The sequence below is a fragment of the Apiospora marii genome (genome assembly GCF_038362585.1).
Source record: "Apiospora marii strain CBS 49790 chromosome Unknown utg000004l_segment0_segment0, whole genome shotgun sequence".
In the NCBI taxonomy this organism is placed as follows: Eukaryota; Fungi; Ascomycota; class Sordariomycetes; order Amphisphaeriales; family Apiosporaceae; genus Apiospora; species Apiospora marii.
In genome coordinates, this window is record NW_027117375.1 from 1,311,912 (window position 1) to 1,330,768 (window position 18,857).

General features: G+C 55.3%; 5 protein-coding genes across 5 annotated transcripts; 2 read left to right on the forward strand and 3 right to left on the reverse strand.

The window, feature by feature from the left end:
• Nucleotides 1-346: 346 nt before the first annotated feature.
• On the forward strand, nt 347-3,120 carry PG985_006351 (KLPA protein; the record flags this gene model as incomplete). Its single annotated transcript, XM_066826120.1, has 3 exons — nt 347-2,697; nt 2,762-2,854; nt 2,910-3,120. The coding sequence occupies 3 exons, from the start codon at nt 347-349 to the stop codon at nt 3,118-3,120; spliced, it is 2,655 nt and encodes an 884-aa protein (XP_066685727.1).
• A 1,025-nt stretch (nt 3,121-4,145) lies between these two features.
• Nucleotides 4,146-6,316, reverse strand: PG985_006352 (eukaryotic translation initiation factor 2A; the record flags this gene model as incomplete). The annotated part of the gene is made up of 2 exons (XM_066826121.1): nt 4,146-5,663; nt 5,726-6,316. 2 exons carry the CDS (start codon nt 6,314-6,316, stop codon nt 4,146-4,148), a joined length of 2,109 nt encoding a protein of 702 aa, XP_066685728.1.
• A 2,187-nt stretch (nt 6,317-8,503) lies between these two features.
• PG985_006353 (uncharacterized protein) lies at nt 8,504-9,445 on the reverse strand (the record flags this gene model as incomplete). Its single annotated transcript, XM_066826122.1, has 1 exon — nt 8,504-9,445. The coding sequence occupies one exon, from the start codon at nt 9,443-9,445 to the stop codon at nt 8,504-8,506; it is 942 nt and encodes a 313-aa protein (XP_066685729.1).
• Nucleotides 9,446-9,974: 529 nt separating this feature from the next.
• PG985_006354 (uncharacterized protein) lies at nt 9,975-10,987 on the reverse strand (the record flags this gene model as incomplete). Its single annotated transcript, XM_066826123.1, has 2 exons — nt 9,975-10,302; nt 10,359-10,987. 2 exons carry the CDS (start codon nt 10,985-10,987, stop codon nt 9,975-9,977), a joined length of 957 nt encoding a protein of 318 aa, XP_066685730.1.
• A 1,996-nt stretch (nt 10,988-12,983) lies between these two features.
• On the forward strand, nt 12,984-14,750 carry PG985_006355 (SET and MYND domain protein; the record flags this gene model as incomplete). The annotated part of the gene is made up of 4 exons (XM_066826124.1): nt 12,984-13,325; nt 13,397-13,684; nt 13,746-14,004; nt 14,062-14,750. 4 exons carry the CDS (start codon nt 12,984-12,986, stop codon nt 14,748-14,750), a joined length of 1,578 nt encoding a protein of 525 aa, XP_066685731.1.
• Between the last annotated feature and the right edge of the window lie 4,107 nt (nt 14,751-18,857).

An 18,857-nucleotide genomic window follows, 5' to 3' on the forward strand; every position in this document is an offset into this window, starting at 1 on the left:
GGGGAGGGCGGCGGCCAAAGGAGCAGGCTCTTGCATTCCTGAGCTGCCTTTGGCATCCCCTTTGTCCTTGCCACCCACAATGTATTGTGCTCGGCCGCTCTATGGGCGGCGCGAGAGACAACAACGACGACAACAACAACTGCTTGAGCTGTAAAGGCTCTCTTTGACGTGTCGCCGCGCCCTTTGACGATCGCCCGAGAGCCTCATGGCAATAAGAAGATGCCGAGATACCGACTGGAAGAAGGGAGGGAGCTTTCCTGGTCAAGAAGAACACATCCTTTTGCCATCGACCTATCAGCATATTCACCCACTTTTAGGATTTCTCACGACCTTTGTTCATTTCATCATGAGCGGCCGTTCGCAGCAACAGCCGCAGCAGCAGCAGCAGCGGCAGCGGGTATCGTCCCGTTCCCCCGATACACACCGGGTGCCGCCTGGCTCGCCCGACATACCCATTGTCCGGGACGTCGAGGTGGAAGTGGAAAGGCTCGTCAGGATCCACGAGATTGGGGAGTACACGGCCGAGCTGGTGCGCGCCTTCTGCGCCTACCTCAAGGAGGATTTTGACATGAGACGCCAGAAGCCAGGAATCTCCCCGAAGTCGGTGGAGTCTCGACTACGCACCTTGCTGGACAAGGCCAAGATTTGCTCCCAGCAGCAGGACTGCGTCGGCTACATGGAGATGTGCCGGACCGACCAAGCCAAGTCGGACGCGCGCCTCATGCAGTTCATCGAGAAACACGACAAGGCGCTCGAGGACCATATCAACCGAGAAACCCGCAAGGAGGACATGAAGCAGCAGGAGTGGCAGAGGTTCAACGACCACATGGAGGAGAAGTTCGCCATGGTGGCAAGACTGATCGAGGGAGACGGAGTAACTCCCGAGCTGCGGAAGAAGGCTTCCAAGGCCGACGGGCTGCAGGACGAAAACGCAACGCTGCAGCAGCTGCTGGACAAAGCCAATGCCGCCGTTCAGGGCATGCATCGGGAGACCGAGGAAAAGACCTCGGAGATCCGGAAGCTGCAGGGTGAACTGCAGGCGCTCTCGAATGGTGGCGCCGGCGGCGCCGCCGTTACCACGCCTACCGACTCCTCTGGCCAGAAGTCGCCAGGAGCAATCCACACTCCCAAATCGCCTAGGGAGAGAGACATTAGCCAGAAGCTCCGGGAGACGCAGCGAAATCTCATAGATGCGAACAAGCGGGTCGACCAGGCCGAGCAGGCCCGCTGGGAGGCGGTGCAAGAAGCCGAGAGCCTGCGCCAGCAAAAGGATGACCGGGAGGGCGAGCTGCGCCAGGAGCGCGAGTCGCTCAGGTCGGAGCTCGACGACGCCCGGGAGAAGCTCCAGGCCCTCCAGAACGCAAAGAGGCAGGAGGACTACCAGCTTAAGGCGAAGCTGGACAAGAGTCTCGAGGCCAACGCCAAGCTGTACGAGGAGCTCTGCGAAGCAAAGGGCAACCTGCGCGTCATGACGCGTGTCCGGCCCACGCTCGACGCGGACGCCGGCGAGGAGGAAGAGTCTATCGACACCACGCACAAGAGCGAGATGCTAGGCAAAGTCCAGTCTATCGGTATCCCCGACTACAAGGCCTGGAACTCGATGGCGGCCAAACAACGGGGGGAGCCGCTCAAGACGGAATTCTTCGGGGACTTCGAGCATGTCTTCGACAAGCAGTCCACCAACGCCGACGTTTTCGACGAGGTGAAGCCGGTCATCGGCAGTGCCTTCAACGGCAAGCGGGCCTGCATCTTTGCCTACGGCCAGTCGGGCTCGGGCAAGACGTACACTCTCGGCACGGCGGCCAACGCCGACAGTCCCGAGGAAGGCGGCATCATCCCCCAGTCGTTCCGCATGCTGGCGCAGTGGATCAGCAGCCGCAAGGAGGCCTGGAGTTACACGGTCCATGCGCAGTTCTTGGAGATCTACGCCGAGAAGGTCTACGACCTTCTGGCAGGAACGCGGGAGGAAGTCAAGATCAAAGTCGAGCAAGTGCCCGGCACAAAGCAGACACACCACTTCGCCGACTGCTCTTCCCGGGAGATCACCCGCGACAACGCACTGGACATGGACGAGGTAGCTGATGTGCTGGACACGGCGGCCAAGAACCGCCGCGTGCGGTCTACAGTCAAGAACGACCAGTCCAGCCGCTCGCACTCGGTCCTGACGCTGACGATTGTGGGCACCCATCTTATGGAGAGAGCCGAGAACGGCCAGCCTAGAATGACCGAGGGCGTTGTCAACCTGATTGATCTGGCCGGTTCTGAGAAGTTCGACCCGCTCGCCGACAAGATCAGTACGAATGAAGGCACCCAGATCAACCTATCTCTTTCCGTCCTGCGCAAGGTCATTGAGCAGATGGGCAACCCCAAGACGACCAGGGCCAGCTTCCGAGAGTCGATGCTGACAAAGCTCCTGGAGCCGTGCCTGGGCAATGGTTCCAAGGTCATTATGCTGGCCATGGTGTCCCCCCTGAAGAAGGACTACGACGAGACACGAAACACGCTCAAGTTCGCCAAGGATGCGAAGGGTGCCAAGATGCAGACCATCCGCGGGACCGACAATCTGACAAGATCACCGACGGCATCGTCCTCTGCGTCTTCCGTCACCTCTTCACCCTCCCAGGCGGCACGCACACCAATCGGCCGGGGACGCGGCTTCCCGTTCCAGGGGGCACTGCCGCCAGGGCCGCCCCCCAGGTCAGTCGACCGCCATTGAGCCGGTCGGGCACGTTCCAAACGCCCCCGAGGCTGAACACGGCAGCAGCAGCCAGCAAGACCCGGACCCACGCATCCCCCGTGTCCGCGTCGTCCAGGACGGCCCAGAGCAGCCCCCTGCGGCAAGGCGGCAGACAAGGTGAGCGCCCGCCCCCCCTCGTTTATGACAAGAACCCCTCCAACCCCCCGGGGAGTGCCGCATCGTTCCGTGAGCGCATCGCCAACGCCCAAAACTGCCACGACGATGACGACTACGACTACCCGCCCATCGCCCGGCCCAGAACCCCTGCCACTCCCAGCGAGAGCCGTGCACCCCGGCCCGGGTCCAAACTGGGCCGGAGCAATGCGCTGCGGCGGCCTTCGACGACGTCTGGTTCCCGCAGGGACTCCCTGAGTAAGCCCTAGAGCGTTGGAAATTGCAGGGACTAACTTGGATTTTATGTAGTATGACGGAATGATCGACCACCATCACCACCAGCCGACCGAGCGAGATGCGAAAGACCTGTACTATGACGGACTGACGGACCATGATGGTGTTGATGCGACACCGATCGCAAAAGGATAAGATTGATTTAGAGTGACACGGCGTACCAGGTAATCCCACAAACGTAATAGAAAACCCTACATTCCCCTTCTTCATGATGCGAGAACTTGGTCTTTGTGAAAAGGTGTTCCTCTCGGCTTCTTGGCGCCTTCGTTCGGCACCAACCCCACGGGCGGACAGCGAGCATACCGCGCCATCTCTTTGTACGTGCGTTGTTGCTCATGTCAATCGGCCTCCTGTTTTCCTTAGCGTTTTCAAACAATGTGGGTGCCATGCGTTGAATCTGAACGGGGCATCGACATGATCGAGATATCAGATGAGGAAAGGGTGGCTAGAGGCTACAGGGTCCCCAGCACGGCCGCCAAGAGTGCCGCACCGGGATGGGTGACCGGGGGAATTTGATTGGGATCGGGGCCGGATTCCCTTGAGCGGTGTCCGATTGCTGACGTGAATGTGATGTCACACACTGATTTTCCAAGCCTGGATTCAGGTTTAGTAATTAGTTCCTCAGAAAAATGACAATCGAGCTCGTACTTGGTGGGGGAGGGGCCGGCATCTTCGGCGTGCACCAGGGCAGTGAGAGCACTGCCCAGGCATGTAACTTAGGTAGTCTCGGGATTCACGAGCAAATAAAAACGACTGTAGCAAGGCTGGGTTTCAAACTCTGATTCTTCATACAACTTCGTAGACTACCGTAGCGTGGCCTCGGGCAACACAGTCCATGTTTCCAAGAGAGCCTCTCAATGCATCTACCAGATCATCTTGTACAGCTTCCCTCTGACTTTTTTCTTCCCCTCTCAATCCAGAGCCCAAAGAATCCCCGCATTCGCGCAGGGACATTATTCTCTACTAAATAGACTATCGATTTGATGCTTTTCTAGCATATTCAGCGACCCTCTCGCTCCAAAGTCTCAAGCTCTTTTGTGACAGAGGGCTTGGTGGAGATCTTCTTCATTTGAGTGTCTTCCAACTTCTCTCCGCCGGCCAAGCGCATCTCCAGATCTTCAATCGCCCTGATCTTCTTCTGGAGACTTCGCAGCTTCTTAGCAAGCGGGTTTTGACTTCCAGGCGAGAGGAGACCGTCGGCCATGGGAGGCTGAGACGTCTCAACCTGAGGCGCCAGAGGTGCGCCTCCACCACGCGGCGTGGGACCATCGCCGTTACGTTGGGTGTTGCTTCGGCTACGTCCCGGGTTGTTATCCCGGCGGAAGTTGTTTCGAGAGCGGCTGCGATGGTGCTCCTGCTGGTTCTGTCCACCACGGCGATCGGGGCTGCGTCCCTCGTTACCGGACCCAGAGCCCTTGCCGTGCGCCGCCGGAGGAGCCAGACCTCCAGCGTTGCCCTCGCCGTTCTCGCCACCCTTGTTCTTCTTGTTGTTTCTCTTCTTCTTATTCTTCATGGCAGCCTTGGACAGATTCTCATCTCCCTCGGCACCAGGAACAGTCTCCACAGGGGCAGCACCAGGAATGGAACGACCCGAGAATTCGGCTCCAGGCACTTGGTTGCGAGAGCGACCGAACCCGTTAGGTCCGATGTTCTGAGCACCATTGCTCACAACATGGGCAGCGCCACCCTCGTCCTCGCGCCTGAAGTGAAGAGGTGTCGACATGCCTCGCGCTCCAGGAGGTCGGTAGGCACCAACGGGCTTGGACGGGGTCTTGACGGTTCCCATAAACGTCGCAGCCGAAGAGTGGGGAGTAGGAACCGGGTTCAAGGGGTCGCCGGTCGGAATGTTTTCGGGCAATGTAGGTCGCATGCCCACCGTGTACAACTCGACCATATCTTCATTGTACATGAGGGTGCCGCCTACATGCCACAGCTTGACGCCGTTGTCTACACGGAGCCGAGGGGAGGTGGTAGCGGTCAGGATGTAACGGCTACAGGGGCTCCATTGGCAAACACTGGGGTTGCCACTCTCGATAGTGGTGATCTTTCGATAATCCTTCTCGAGATCGTAAACGTCAATCTGGCCGGCCAGGTTACCGAAGCCGGCGACGAGAACGAAGCGGCCAGTAGGCGAGAAAATGATGGTGTTTCGGGGGCCAATGGCAAAGGAATGCATGGCGACAGCACGGAAGTTGAAGATGGTGGTCTTGGCAGGCATGTAGCCGTAGATGACACCAAACTCCTTGCCAGTAGGAGACCACTCCACATCGTGAATAGGCCCCTCCTTGTCAAGCGTGATGCGGGTGTCGATGGTACCGTTGGAGCTCAGCAGGTAGAGAGTGGTCTCACCATAGTAGCTCTTGTTGGACTTGTCCACATCTGTTTGCGCCAGCACAATCAGGCTTGTTCCCAAGCTGTTCCACTTCAGCTGCACCTTATCTCCCTTGAAGAAGGTCTTCTGCGAGATAGGGGTGTTGAACTGAGGCACGTTGAAAACCTTGACTGCGGCGGGCATTCCCTGAAACAAAGCGTGTTAGTATTCAAAGAGACAGACAGACGATCATGCGTAGCCAGACGAACCTTTCGCTCAGGGACAAATACGGCCACATTGTGGCTTTGGCCAGGGGCCAAGGCGAAGTCGGTGAGGCCCTCAACACGCAGCTTGTTCCAGACGGTACTGAAATCGTGGCTCTGGAAAAACTGCACTTCGTTCGTCACGCTGCGGGCGCAAAACTTCTCGTCGCTGGTGTACTGAAGGTTCCAGCCCGTGGGCGACTTTTGAACAAACTTGCCAATGGGCTGTTTCGGGGATCCCTCGGGTACATCTTCAATGGTGCGCCAGACCTTCAGGTTCTTGGTAGCATCGCCACTTTCGTCCTTGCCAGGCCGTTCCCAGGTGCTGAAGTAAGTGCCGCGCGGAGAAAAGGCAACCTCGAAAACGTTGACAACGGCGATGGTGGCCAGGACCTGGGCACTGGTAGCATCGACAATGGCGACGGTATCAGTGGTAGCCCAAGCCAGGTAGCGACCGCAGGGGGAGTAAACGCAGCACCGCAGGTTCCCTTCGGGTTTGGTGAAGCCGGGCAACGGGGCGTAGACAGGCGCGGCGTCGGTGACACCAATGGCCTTCTGGGTTCGGTATGCAAACTGCAATGGATTCATGTTCGCCATGACTAGTCAAAGTCACAGGGTTGATCAAGCGTTGCAGAGTGTGGAGGGGACGTGTTTGTCGGAATCGTGTTCTTCTTGTAGGACAGTTTCGGATCCTGTCACTTGTTTCGGGGCGATAGGGTCTTGTTGAGGGCTGCACGAGTCAACCAAGAGGTGGGCGGATGTCGTCAGGTTCACCTAAGAGAAAAAAATGCGAATCGGTACTGTAGGTGGAGCAGGCGAAAAAGACCCTGGAGCTACTGAAAGCTTTCTCGATTGGGCAGGCTGTTTTCTTTTTTCGGAGGGCACGACGCGAGATAGGCAGGCAAGTCGACAGTCGGAAAGCAGAGTTGGCAACAAATTTATCAGGTTGCAGGGCAATAGAGAAGCAGACGATGTCTCGTTTGGGTTCTTTGTCCTGGGAGACCTGGATAAGGTTGGTGGGTGGTGTGGGCTCTGCTGAACTGTTCCAATTGTCTTTTTTTGTTTGTTTTTTTTGTTCCTGCTGCTGTAGGCGGTCGAATGGGAAACCGGGAAAAGAGTCGCGCAAATGATTCAGTCAAGAAGAAGAATTGGGACGTGATAAGGAATTGAATCCGACAGGTCACCCAGAGGGTCGGGAATTGACGAAGGGCGGGCGGACGTGACGTACGGAGCGCTGAAGAAGAGAAGGGGAAGAGGGTAGAGGAAAGAAAAAAATAGAGGCCGAAATTTTTCTCTGCCAGAGGACCACAACCCCGAATCCGATAGAAGGACTCCTCCGATTGATGGATCGATGCCAAACAGCCTTCCTTACTGTAACACTACCACTAAGTAAAGTACGGCACACTGGCCCCTCTGGGGTCCAAAGGTCCAAGCATTTTTAGGTGGCTCGGCCCCCACAATTCCAGTCGTCAGCCAGCTCGGGCTGGGTAAGGCAACCAGCAACGTCGCTGAAGGCACTAGAAGCCAGTTGCCAGTCACCCAGTCTAGAGGTGCATTGGGAATGTCTTAACGGGCACCATCTGACGAAAGCGTGAAACATTGATCGGCCCAGTCCAGCTGGCCAAGAATAAGCTACTCCCGTGCATCAAACAGCATTGAAGATGAAGCCGATCCGATGTTGGTCAAGCCTGCTCTGCTAAAGGCCACCACCATCGGTGTCCAAGTTACACGTTACACAATGAGCGTCTGTCTGCATGCTTCAATTTCAACATTGAAGCTAGTCCAGCGCCCCAGCATGGTGAGTTGTGTGTCTTCCGGCTGACATCAGATTTGTTGGAGGTTGATGCCCTGCGTCATGCGCTATCAGCCGCCACAATGCCCAAGTCATCCGCATCCCTGAAACCGAGCAAGCCACTCGCCCATTGAGGCTGTCTGATCGGCAATGGGGACCTTTCAGCCGCATGATGGATCAGTCATTTTGATCATATATCGGTCCAAATATCGGCCATGGTAACCATAATCGATCAAATCGAGGCGTCGCTTATCTGAGGTGCATGGCAATGGTCAGGTTAAGGATACAACGGATCTGTGATGAGATATGAAGACCACACAATGACTAAGATGATCTCACTCTTCAGGATATCCAGTAGCTTCTCATATTCATTCGTAGACACATGGTCACTGAGAGCCGTTTGATTGGAGAGCAACATGAGACGCAGGGTTGGAAGCAGTTCCTCTGATTGTCCATCTTCTGTGGCTGCCAGCACTCCGACTGCTACCTTTCAGTGTTTGCTTTCCAAAAGTGAATGGGGATGGTTTATCTGCTCTGGAAAACTTCAACTATTATTTATTCAAAAACAGGTTCCAGCGACTCTCAAATGGCATCCCGGCAGACCTTATAGACACCTGCTATAGCTAGTCTGTTTCCATATCGTCCTGTAGGGGGGCCACGCATAACCAAAATAAGACAAGTCCGGTAACCAGTACGCCGGGGTCGACTTTATGACACTGCATCAGTTCTGGCTACTTCCGCAAGTTGTAGTGCACAGTGAAACGAAACGAAACTATCGTCCATCCAGTACGATAATCAGGAGTTGCCGTATGGTTATTCGTATTATATAATAACCACTTTACTCTCAACTACTATAAGTTTGGAGTCGAGACCCCAAAGTCAGATTTGGCCTTCCTTGGAGATCTTGCTGTGCGTCGTTTGTCTACAGCGGAAGCCTTCTATAACAGTTTGTACGGGGCCGCGCGGAAGGAATCAACATTGTGAGTGCGAGATCAAAAAGGCAATCGTTCGGCTTCCTGCATGCCACTGACAAGCCATTTCCCGTTTTTCTGCAAGAACGTAAGCGTTGCCGTTCCCTTGGTCGTAGTTTGTCCAGCACCGGTCTCCTCCGGGGTGGCCACGACAGTATAATGCATCCAGAGAAAGCCCACCCCGGCCACGACGCGACCCTCCCCGTCCAGCACTTCGACCTTGCGCCCGTGCTGCCCTGTCTCCTTCGCGACGGCGTCCTTCTCCGCTAGCAGGCCCTCGAACAGCACCGAGTGCAGTCCGTTTTTGTTGTCCAGCCGGTGTGTGATGCAGTTCGGCAGCACTAAGCACCTGGCCGCATCTCCTGAGTTTTCCGTTTCGGAATTGACTAGATCCGCGAGCGCTCGCGCCGCCGCCAGCAGCTCCCCGGTGGCCTGCTCATCTTCCGTGGGCCGTGGGCGGAAGTACTCGGGATCCCAACGGGCGTCAACATAGGCGGCGATCTTCCAGTCACCATCACCACCACCACCGCCGTCACCACCCTCATCCTTCTTCACGGTTTTCTGCTGAGGGCACTGATACAAAGTAAACGCCCCGACGCCCCGGTACTTCTCCTCGCCGTTGGACCTCATCGCAAAGCCGGCCCAGACCGCCGCAATGCCCTGACCCGCGTCGACCCACACCCGCGGCGGCGGCAGTTCGTCCGCCGTGGCGGCCAGGACCTGGACGAAGGAGCGCAGGCCGGCGTCGCGCATGCGGTCCAGCCTCCGCTCCATCTCGTCCACCCACTCGTTCTGGGCGGTCCGGATGAGCTCGCCGGCGTGGGCGCGCCAGTCGACCACGTACGCGGACGGAAGAACACGGTTACGGGTTTCCGCCAGCGGCGTCGGCTTGTCGGAGAAGGAGTCCAGGAAGCCGGTCACCGCGGCCAAGACCTCATCGTCTTGCTTTCCTTTGCCTGCCATATTGACTTGCTTGAAACAAGGAGACCGAATCTTGATGCTTTGCATAAAAAGTGGCAAACCATTCAAGGCAGAACAGATAGGAGGGGGAAAAGACATCGGAGCAACTAGATAAATGAACGGACCTGACTAATTGAGTGGGGCTAAAATCCGAGAAGCTCATTGGTCATTTGCCCCCTGACCGGCATATTCACGGCGTAAGCAGACGGCGCCATTGTGCTGCGCCAGCTCAGCCGTTATTCACATGAACGTAGTACTTCTTGGTATAGTTCTCAACCTACAGTGGATTCGTATGTAACGCCGTACCTGTTTCCAAGCCGAACGGAAAAGAAAAGATATATCATAGTCCCTAGGGTATATATACTATAATAGTATAGCTGAGACGCGTATCTAAAATTATACGCAAGACATGAAGAGATTTCTCCTCAGACCTCTTTTTCACACCAGCTATGCTATTCTTGTGTCTTACCACCTGTACATTAGTTCATATAAACCTCCCTTCTCGTTACGAAACTAAGCTCTTCTAGACAGCTTAATAGGGAGCACTATCGTTCCTCTTGAACCCAAACATATATTTCAGACCTCTCTTGTTCATGTCCGGGTTTCGAAACTGCGCCGGGACTTGCACGGGGATTTGCTGGGGCTCCGACACGTACACCGCGTTCGTGATCTGCGGGCGAGGCGAAGGCGCAGGTGATGATATGGCAACGAACACCAGGAAATGCGGGCGGTTCCCGGCCGCCTCCCCTCGCTCGTACGAGGATCCTCTCGGTGCAGCGAAGCCGTGACGAAGACGTCCGTCCCCACTTGCAGTTGTGTCGTGATCAGAGTCCCGTACCGGTCCCGGTAGCTCTGGCGTTCTGCTAGATAGCTCTCCATGTTGGGCTGCGGCCCCTGGGGCGGCACCTCTACACACGAGCCAAGTGCAGCACTCAGCTGAACCCAGTTGTCAGAGTAACCGACACTTAGGTAGAATGGCGCCCGCAAGGGGGACTCAAAATTGATGTGTAACGGGTCGTTGTAGAGACCCAGGTCGGAGGTCTGAAAGAAGACGCAGCCATATAACGAAGACCAGCTGATTTTGCGTTGTGGCGAGGGATGGAAAAGCCATGGTCCCACTACTGACTTGACAATGTAGCCGTACACCGGATCGGCCGTGCCTTTGGCCCCAAGCTCTGTGGTTAGAGGAAGGTTTTGAAGATGAATACCTCCATGGTCAAACGGGGCGTGATGGGCCCCTATCTGGAGCTTCTTAGCTATGAAAATGTCGCTCCTTGATGCACTGTGCTTTTTAGAGGTGTCGAAGAAATCAAGGCTTGACATGCCTAGTCGATGGTAGATCCTAGAGCCCGCACTGCCAACGAGACCACGGGGCTTCACCCGCAAAAGCCGAATCACGGCAAGGTCTGTCGAACTTCGGCCACAGTTGAGGATGGCCGAGACAACCTCAATTTCAGTCTTAAGAAAACCCTGGGAAAGATGGGATAGTGCAGAATATTCGCGGGGTACCAGAGGCAGATGGACAGATAAACCCAAGTTGGTCATCGTGGACGGTTTACTCAGCTCTGGGAAGACTTGGACCAACGAAGCGCTGGAAGCAAAATCGGCCGGCGACTCGGCGAGAATCCCAACCGTGTTAAAAGACCGAGGGCTCTCCGGAGAGACGGTCCAAGCAAAGATGGTCTGGTCATCGGTGTCCTTCAGTATCTCTTCCTGCAGCCTGGTGAATGCCTTCTTCCCCTCCCCCGTAGAGAAGGGGCATGTTGACGTCGAAGAGACCCATGAGGCTGTACGCGACATCCTCGATGCGGGTGCACTCGCGCTGCGCGGCCCAGCTCATCCGCCGCGCAATGCTGAACTCGTCGGGCTTCTGAACGCCGCGGAGGCATTCTGCGGGTATGTTGGTGGCGTTGAGGATCTGGCCGAGCATGTGATCCTCAGAGGTGTCGCCGACGCACATCCAGTTCACGTCAAAGAAGATGACCTTGCTGGAGGCGATTAATTCTTGCAGCGTCCAGCCCCTCGTGAACCAGCGCGAGTCGCCGAACTTGAAGGCCGGGCGCAGCTGCGAGAAATCGGACAAGTACGCATAGCAGATGGCGGAATCGGTGTAGTACTGGTACATGGAGTTGATGGCCTCTGACAGCTCGGCACTGCTCGTCTTGTCGATGCAGCACGTGTCGATCCAGATCCACTCGTAGCCGTCTCCCAGTGCCTGGTTCGCGGCGGCTTTGAGCTTCTGAAAGCCTGCTTTGGCAGACGTCTGTGGAGTCGGGGACTCCATCTCTTGGAGGGTCATCTCGCCCTTGCCCCAGGTATGCGAGAGAATTGCATATTTGGGGACGGTTTTGCCGAAAAACTCGATGATTTCAAGTGTATGGGTGTTGATGAGCCTCATCTTGACCCTTTGATCAATATACTAGTCATATTTCGACCATATCAGCGGGTGTTTGACAGCACCTCGTGCGGCTGAGGCTGTCTCCTTCATGATGCGCCAGCCGTAAGCGTTTCGGACCATAGCCGCGCCGGACACCCAACTAGGTAGATCTAAGACGGGTTAAAAAGTACGTAGGTCAGCATAGGTATGCTAGACTCGAAGTCGGCGACATGTCATCGACAGCTCTCCCGTCGATGAATCTTACAGAAATATATCGCACTTCGGGGCCCCCAAGCTGTTATGTACGCGTCGGCCAAGTTGAAGTCTACGGCCAGAATCGAATTGGTACTGGCACCCGTGCAGGTGGGCTTGACTTGCCAAGTAGAACCCACGAATTTGGTGGGTACCAGTAGCCCACGCCCAAGGCCGCCACAGGCTTTTGGAAAGCTCACGGCAGTCCTATGGGCTGGGCAAATACGGTCTGGGGGCTTCTGTAATTGCAATCTAGAACAAGTACTGAAACCGACACTGCTGATTGATATCACCAATTTCCAACATGGGTAACAAATCCGGAGTTCAAGTGGAAGCGGCGGGTGTGCAGGTACCCACCTAGGAGGTATGCACGCCATTGATTGATGGCACAAGTCTGCAAGTCTGACAGGGTGCAGGGTGCCTTTCGTTGGAAGACTTTGGGCTAGCCAGATCTAGCCCCAAAATTATCCATTGATCGAAGTACCTACACCCCGCCATCGCTTGCACAACACTCGAATAACAATCATAGTAGGTACACAGACGCTTAAATAAATGCTATAAATGTAACTACTCTTAGTGACTAGGAAGCTATAGTCATAGGCACTTCCAATCTATAATTCTTATAGGTATCCGAGGACAGATGCACAGCTGAGACACGACAGTTCGCCGCACGATTCCACGTGGTTGGCGGCCTTGATCTGAGACCTGCAGAAGGTTCACGGCCCTCCCGTGACAGATCGCGATTGCCCCACCATCCGCCTACTACGTCATCCCCTGGGTCGTCCGACGTATGCCCCGAATCAAGTTGGATATCCCGGACGGACGCGAAGATACAAAGTTCTCTAGATAGTAACCATCCGACTTTGCGACCATTCAAACTAGGAAGGACATCGATCGACCAACGCCACCACCATGTCGTCCGAACGCACCGTCCCTTTCTATCAGAACCCTGACTTGTGCCAGCTTCTCCTATCTCAGATCGCCACGGGCAACACGCTACACGTACGAGAGTCTCGGACCCCCGGCGCCGGCAGTGGGCTATTTGCGGGCAATGCCGTGCCGGCCGGCCAAGAGGTCTTCCGCTCCAAGCCAGTCGTCACATGTGTCCAGGACAGCTTGTCCACCGTGTGCGACTTTTGCTATACCAACAACGCCAGCAAAGCTCTCCCGAGCGGGCGCTTCCGGACTAGGCATGACCCGGTAGAGGCCCTGGTGGAATGCGACGGGTGCCATATTTGCAAATACTGCACCGAGGTAAAGCCTGGCCCACAACAAGTACCATGTCGCGCAAATACTCACACCATCTTCTTCTTGCCTCCACAAAGTCATGCCGTGACTTGGCGACGGAGACATATCACAAGTACGAGTGCGCGGCCTTCTTGAAATCGGGCGGCCTGGGAGTCCGAGCCAGAGCTTTGTACCGAGCCCTCATCCACAAGCAGCACGGGCTCATACCCGACCACCAATGGCAAGGTCTGATGACGCTGATGCCGCACCAGTCTGGTCACCAGCAAGGGCCAGAAAAGGAGGTACTATCCCGCATCGCAAAGGAGGCCAAGGCCCACACAGATTCCGCGCTCGATATCGAGACGATAGAGCGACTGTACTGCGTTGTAAGCCTGGACCCCTCCACGAATTTACATACCTCCTTCTTTCGGCTCACATCTGCTCCAGTTTCTTACGAATAGTATGGCTATACGACTGCCCGGACAGAGTGCCGTCATGGGCACAGTCGTAGATGTTGTCGGCGCCATCATGAATCACTCATGTGACCCGAATGTGCTCATATCCTTTGACGGCAGCGAGCTTGTCGTCCGGTCGTTGCGCGCCGTGGAGGCTGGCGAGGAGCTGGCACATTGCTATACTGACGTGCAGAGCGATGTGCTGCTACGACAGAAGCTCCTGCAGTCCGAATACTTTTTCACTTGTACATGTCAGTATAAAATATGACGATCCCTATCACCATGTTGGTGCTGACAGTGAGAAACAGGTCTACGCTGCCGGAGTGAGCTTGAGGACCACGAGCGCGTCACACAAGGCAACCACGCTAAGATGCAGTCGATCCGCGAGGCTCAGGCTAGCCTGTTTGCGAGCATGAATGATGCAGTGTCCAGTTTCACCCTCACTGGAAAGCCCGTTGACGTAGATTCTCTAGCAGACCATATGGAGGAGCTGGCCGACAAGGCCTACCCGACCGGGGAGTGGCCGTCGAGCCTAGAGCCACTGCCTTCCATCTACAAGACGCTCGGAAGGCTCAACCAAGCGCAGGGCGACCCCTTTGCCGCGATCGATTACTGCATCCGGGGCTGTGCCTACACGAAACGACGGGCGGGCGAGCCGTGGATGGTCGATCTGTTTGAACTCGTGCAGGTGCTGACGGCGGTATTGGGTTCGTCCCCGGAAGAGCAGGAAGCCGACGAGCCGGCCTTCCCCACACCCGCCGAGCTCTGGGATGTGTTCAACGGGCACCTCCACGAGCTGCTTCGCTTGGCGCAGGGGAACTGCGGACACGATGTGAGTTACACGAGAGCGATCCGGTCTTGGCATGATGCCGCCTTGAAATATGCCGACGGACCCCTGCCTGGCACGCAGGAGTTTGCAGATAAGTTTCACGCCTCCCACCGTAAGCTACTGCTGTGGGCGGGCGTGGCGGAGGACCAGTGGACCATATACGCTTAGGTTCTGAATGTGTATGACAATCTATCTCAAAATATGCAATCCTTTTTTTTTTTGCTTTTGTTCCTGACAAGTCAACAGCTCAAGAGGGGCGGCCTGCATAATCCCATGTCGCTTCCCATCCGACATTCGTCATTCGAGACGGAAAACCCGAAAGGGGGAAGGGGGTCTCCGAGGGGTTTCGTGAGAACGGAACCCACTCCGAGGTGTGTGATCGAGCACCTGTAGATCGCGATTCTCGACCGGGAGTGTGGAACGGCAATCTATTGTGCAATATCCCGATTTCCAAGGGGGCGCTCACCTAATATCTGAAGCATGTAGTAATACGCTTACACATCGGTAGATTAGCTATCATGCACGTAAAGACTATCTACCTCGTACCTGGTCAGGCCCGATCTGGTTTCAAATTGCGATGGCCTATATGGAGCGTCGACAAACTGACCCGGCCGTCTTCGGCACCGTCTTGTTTGTCGCGAAAGCTAACAACTCGCGGCTGATCTTGCCAATACTGTCCCGTTCATCTGATGTTAGTCCAGGGGATGAACGAGGTTGACCCATGATCGTTGTCCTAGCACAGGCATGGTTCGTTTGCGTAGGTGACACACACTGTGTGACTGATGTCGTTCTGATCTTCGAAGTCTGAACTTTGCTAGTAGTCACGAGGTTTGTTTCTTTGTGAGTTTTCTTTTTGTTGTTCCCTTACGTCCCCTGGCGTCGGCAGGGCTAGATTGTTATGGACAGCACGGCACCTGACTCTGCGACGACGTTGCAACGGGAGAGGTTCACCAGTCGATTGCTGCAATTCTTGGCGCATGCGCTGCTGCTACGACGAAGCAAAACAGACCGGATACTCACTCGGATCAGTGATGACGGCCGATCACGGCTGTATGTGTAGTATGTAAGGGTTTGGTCATTGCGCACATCAATCAATGTGGGCATCAGCAGCTGTACCAAGCGATGCATCTCCAAACAAACAATCAGTTGTTGAATTGGACGGCGGTTTCAACGCGTACGAGGTGATCGATGAGCTTCGGACACGCCCGTGCTGTTGGCCGACGTGCCAGTAGCCATCCGACCAAAGCATCAGCTGTAATTTACCGAGACGACGGAAGTGGTTGCCTACCGAGAGACCTTAGAGGCTCAGACTTGCAAAACCTTGGTTCCATCATAAACTTTCTTCGGCCGAGCATCTCATCGATTGCGCACGCGGTACCTGAGGCGGCAACGTTAGCTATGCCCAGTCGTGGGCGACGGTGCGCCGTGAGCGGCAACGGGAGCAAAAAGTGTAACCCATCCGTCCGAGGTTAACTTGCAGGCCGGACGAGATAAAGCAGGCGACCAGGTTCGACCTGCCTGCATTGCCTTGAAACGACAAAGAACGGGGATCACCCACGGAAGTTGCTACTAGCAGAAATCCCCACGAGGGCCGGGCTTGTACTTGCAGAACTCGACACCGACACGTGCAAGAAGCCACCTACCCCGCGGCATCTCCCCCTGGCGGGAGCTTCCGGGTTGGGAAGTCGGGGCCGCGTCGGGAACTTCCCATGGCAAATTATGGCCCTGGTCAAACCGGGGACCGATGGGGTAGCCACACTCTTATCACATCTGGACCGACTGGTGAGTGGCGGGAAAGATCAAAAGCAAGACATGGAACAATTACGCCATACCTGCTACTCCCTTAAACTTTCTCAAACAGCAACGGCAAAAAACAACACCGGAGATGTCTGCGAAATGGGAAGAGATGGACGGGTCAACCCACGCGAGGCCATTTCTGCGGCCTGGTCTAGAATGCAGCCGTTAGCGTAGGGGTGTTGCCGCGGTTCGCATGGCTTGATGGGCTGCTTGTAGAAGGAAGGGGTGGAAAAAACCAAACTTGATTGCAATATGCACCATCGAACTCAATCTTGCAACTGCATGTAGTCTAACCCAAAGCGATCAAAAAGGCCCCCCGTTCCCAACAAATGGAAGAACTTAATTGTTACCTCGACTTTGCCCAATTCAGCAAATGACTTTGCTGATGAGCCATCAATCAATCCATCGCCCACTGGCGCATGACTAGAAATATTGAAGTGGCCTTGTATGGCCTGATGACTGGGTCCCAGCTGACTCTTTACCTAATTTTTCTATTTATACTCGTGGCCTATATCGACGCATATTGATATTCTCTTCTAATCTTGCGGTGTGAGAGTGGTAGGAACCATGAATAACGACGAATCCCGAAGATGGACATGGGCCGGGTGGGAGCGCAATGTCGGGCTCCCGGGGGTGACGGGCGGACAGCAGTAGTCGCCCTATCTATTTCTCCGCGTCTTTTGGTGGTGTGCGACTACTACCCAATTGCCGGGACACTAACGTGGTTGCACACCCATTCGCCGGCCTTACCTCCCTTGGGCTTAGTGATGCCAATGTGCCGACCGAGTGTGCTTGTTAGTGATACATACATATTGTTAGGAATGCGCAACCGAATTGGCGAGCGAGCGGCTCTAGGCTTGGCCGGGCGCCCCTTGGACGACTCACGAGAGGCAAATTACTAACTACTACTCCGTACTGCTACTACATACGAGAAGCCTGTCGCAGTTCTTGGTGTTGGGGTCACATTGCCAAATTCTAGCCCACGCGCCTCTGTCTTCGCATCGTGCCACCACGGCACACGCCAAGGTCACATAGGGCAAATGGGAAACGAAACATTGACCACTTCCCAAAAATATCTCCTTGGCAGCGCTGTTGGTGCTGATGCTAATGATGCTCATGCTGTGCTGCGTGTACGCTGGGCTGGGCTAGGCTGGGCTGCAATGTGCCATGCTGCTGGCTGACACGACCCTCAACCGGCGTGTTGGCGGGCTGATGATATTCATATTTCCTCTTGAGCCTCTGTTTACTAGTCCCTTATTCCGACTAGGTTGTAGGCAAAATATGGCAAGGTAAGGCAAGGCAAGCAGGCAAGAGAAGGACTAAAAGACTGGACCGATACTGACGTACAAGTTGACAGTGTAACGTGGCCAAGGCGCCCGGAGTGCCCACAGGCCACACACAAGGGAGGACGGGTCGAATCCTCGGGATCGCTGGTCACATCCACCAGAAACAATTGAGAAACAACCGGACAACTAACGACGGCTCGGCGAGACGGCACAATTCCAAATCGAGGACCAAGATCGTTTGGATAGCCACCAAATCTTGGTTCTGCATATAAAAGTGTCGAGGACCTGCCTCTTGCATTTCCCGTCACCGCATCGCATCATATGCGATGCCACCCTAACTGAGGGCCAAGGTAGACGTTGAAAAGATATATTAAGAACAGCCATCAATTTCTCAGGTTGCTAAGCGCCGCCTTTTTTTCGGTTCTTTGGGGGGGCAAAGGCCCAGGAACCCACCGCCACGGCACCTATCAAGGCTGGGTGTGCTGCCAGAACATGTGGGTGGGTAAGCTGTAGGTTTAGCTAGTAGATTACAAATAACGGCGCTGGCTTACACTCTTGGCCCTGATACGACGGCTGCAGCCCTTTTCGCTGGCACATCATGCAGGGCGCAAATGCATGGAGGACAGCCAGAGGGTGGCGGCAGGGCAGAGGCAGGGTTTGTGGCACGGCCCTGGGTAGGGTTGGTCGAGATACCAAGATGCCAAGATGTTTAGGTCTGGTTCTTTAGGCAAGTCACAGTGTAGATGCTCATTCGCTTCTCCCTGGTAACAATTCTGATTGGATCCGAGCCTCGTCGACCTGCCGCGTGCCAAACCCGTGTCAACATATGCGAGTATGCGAGTACCATACGCATGTGCGACGGACTCGATCCTTTTGATTGTTTGACGATGTACGTTAAACCCTCCCTGTGAGAAATGTCACCCTCCCATCCTCCTCCCACTCCCTGCTACACGGCTGCATATACTTGATGTGATAGTAGCAGATACCACTAATTTCACTTGCACGAGAAAGATGACCTCAATTGTTGGCTGCGTCGAAGGGGAGGAGAGAGCGGGCTAGCGGGTTACATCAAGGTATGAGGTAGCTGGAAGCTGGCGGGCTACTGTACCTATGGGAGTTGCAGTGTGTTTGCGATTGCCAGTGCCAGTGCTCCGTGTGTCCCGCCTGGGCTGTATTGATGCATTGGCCCACC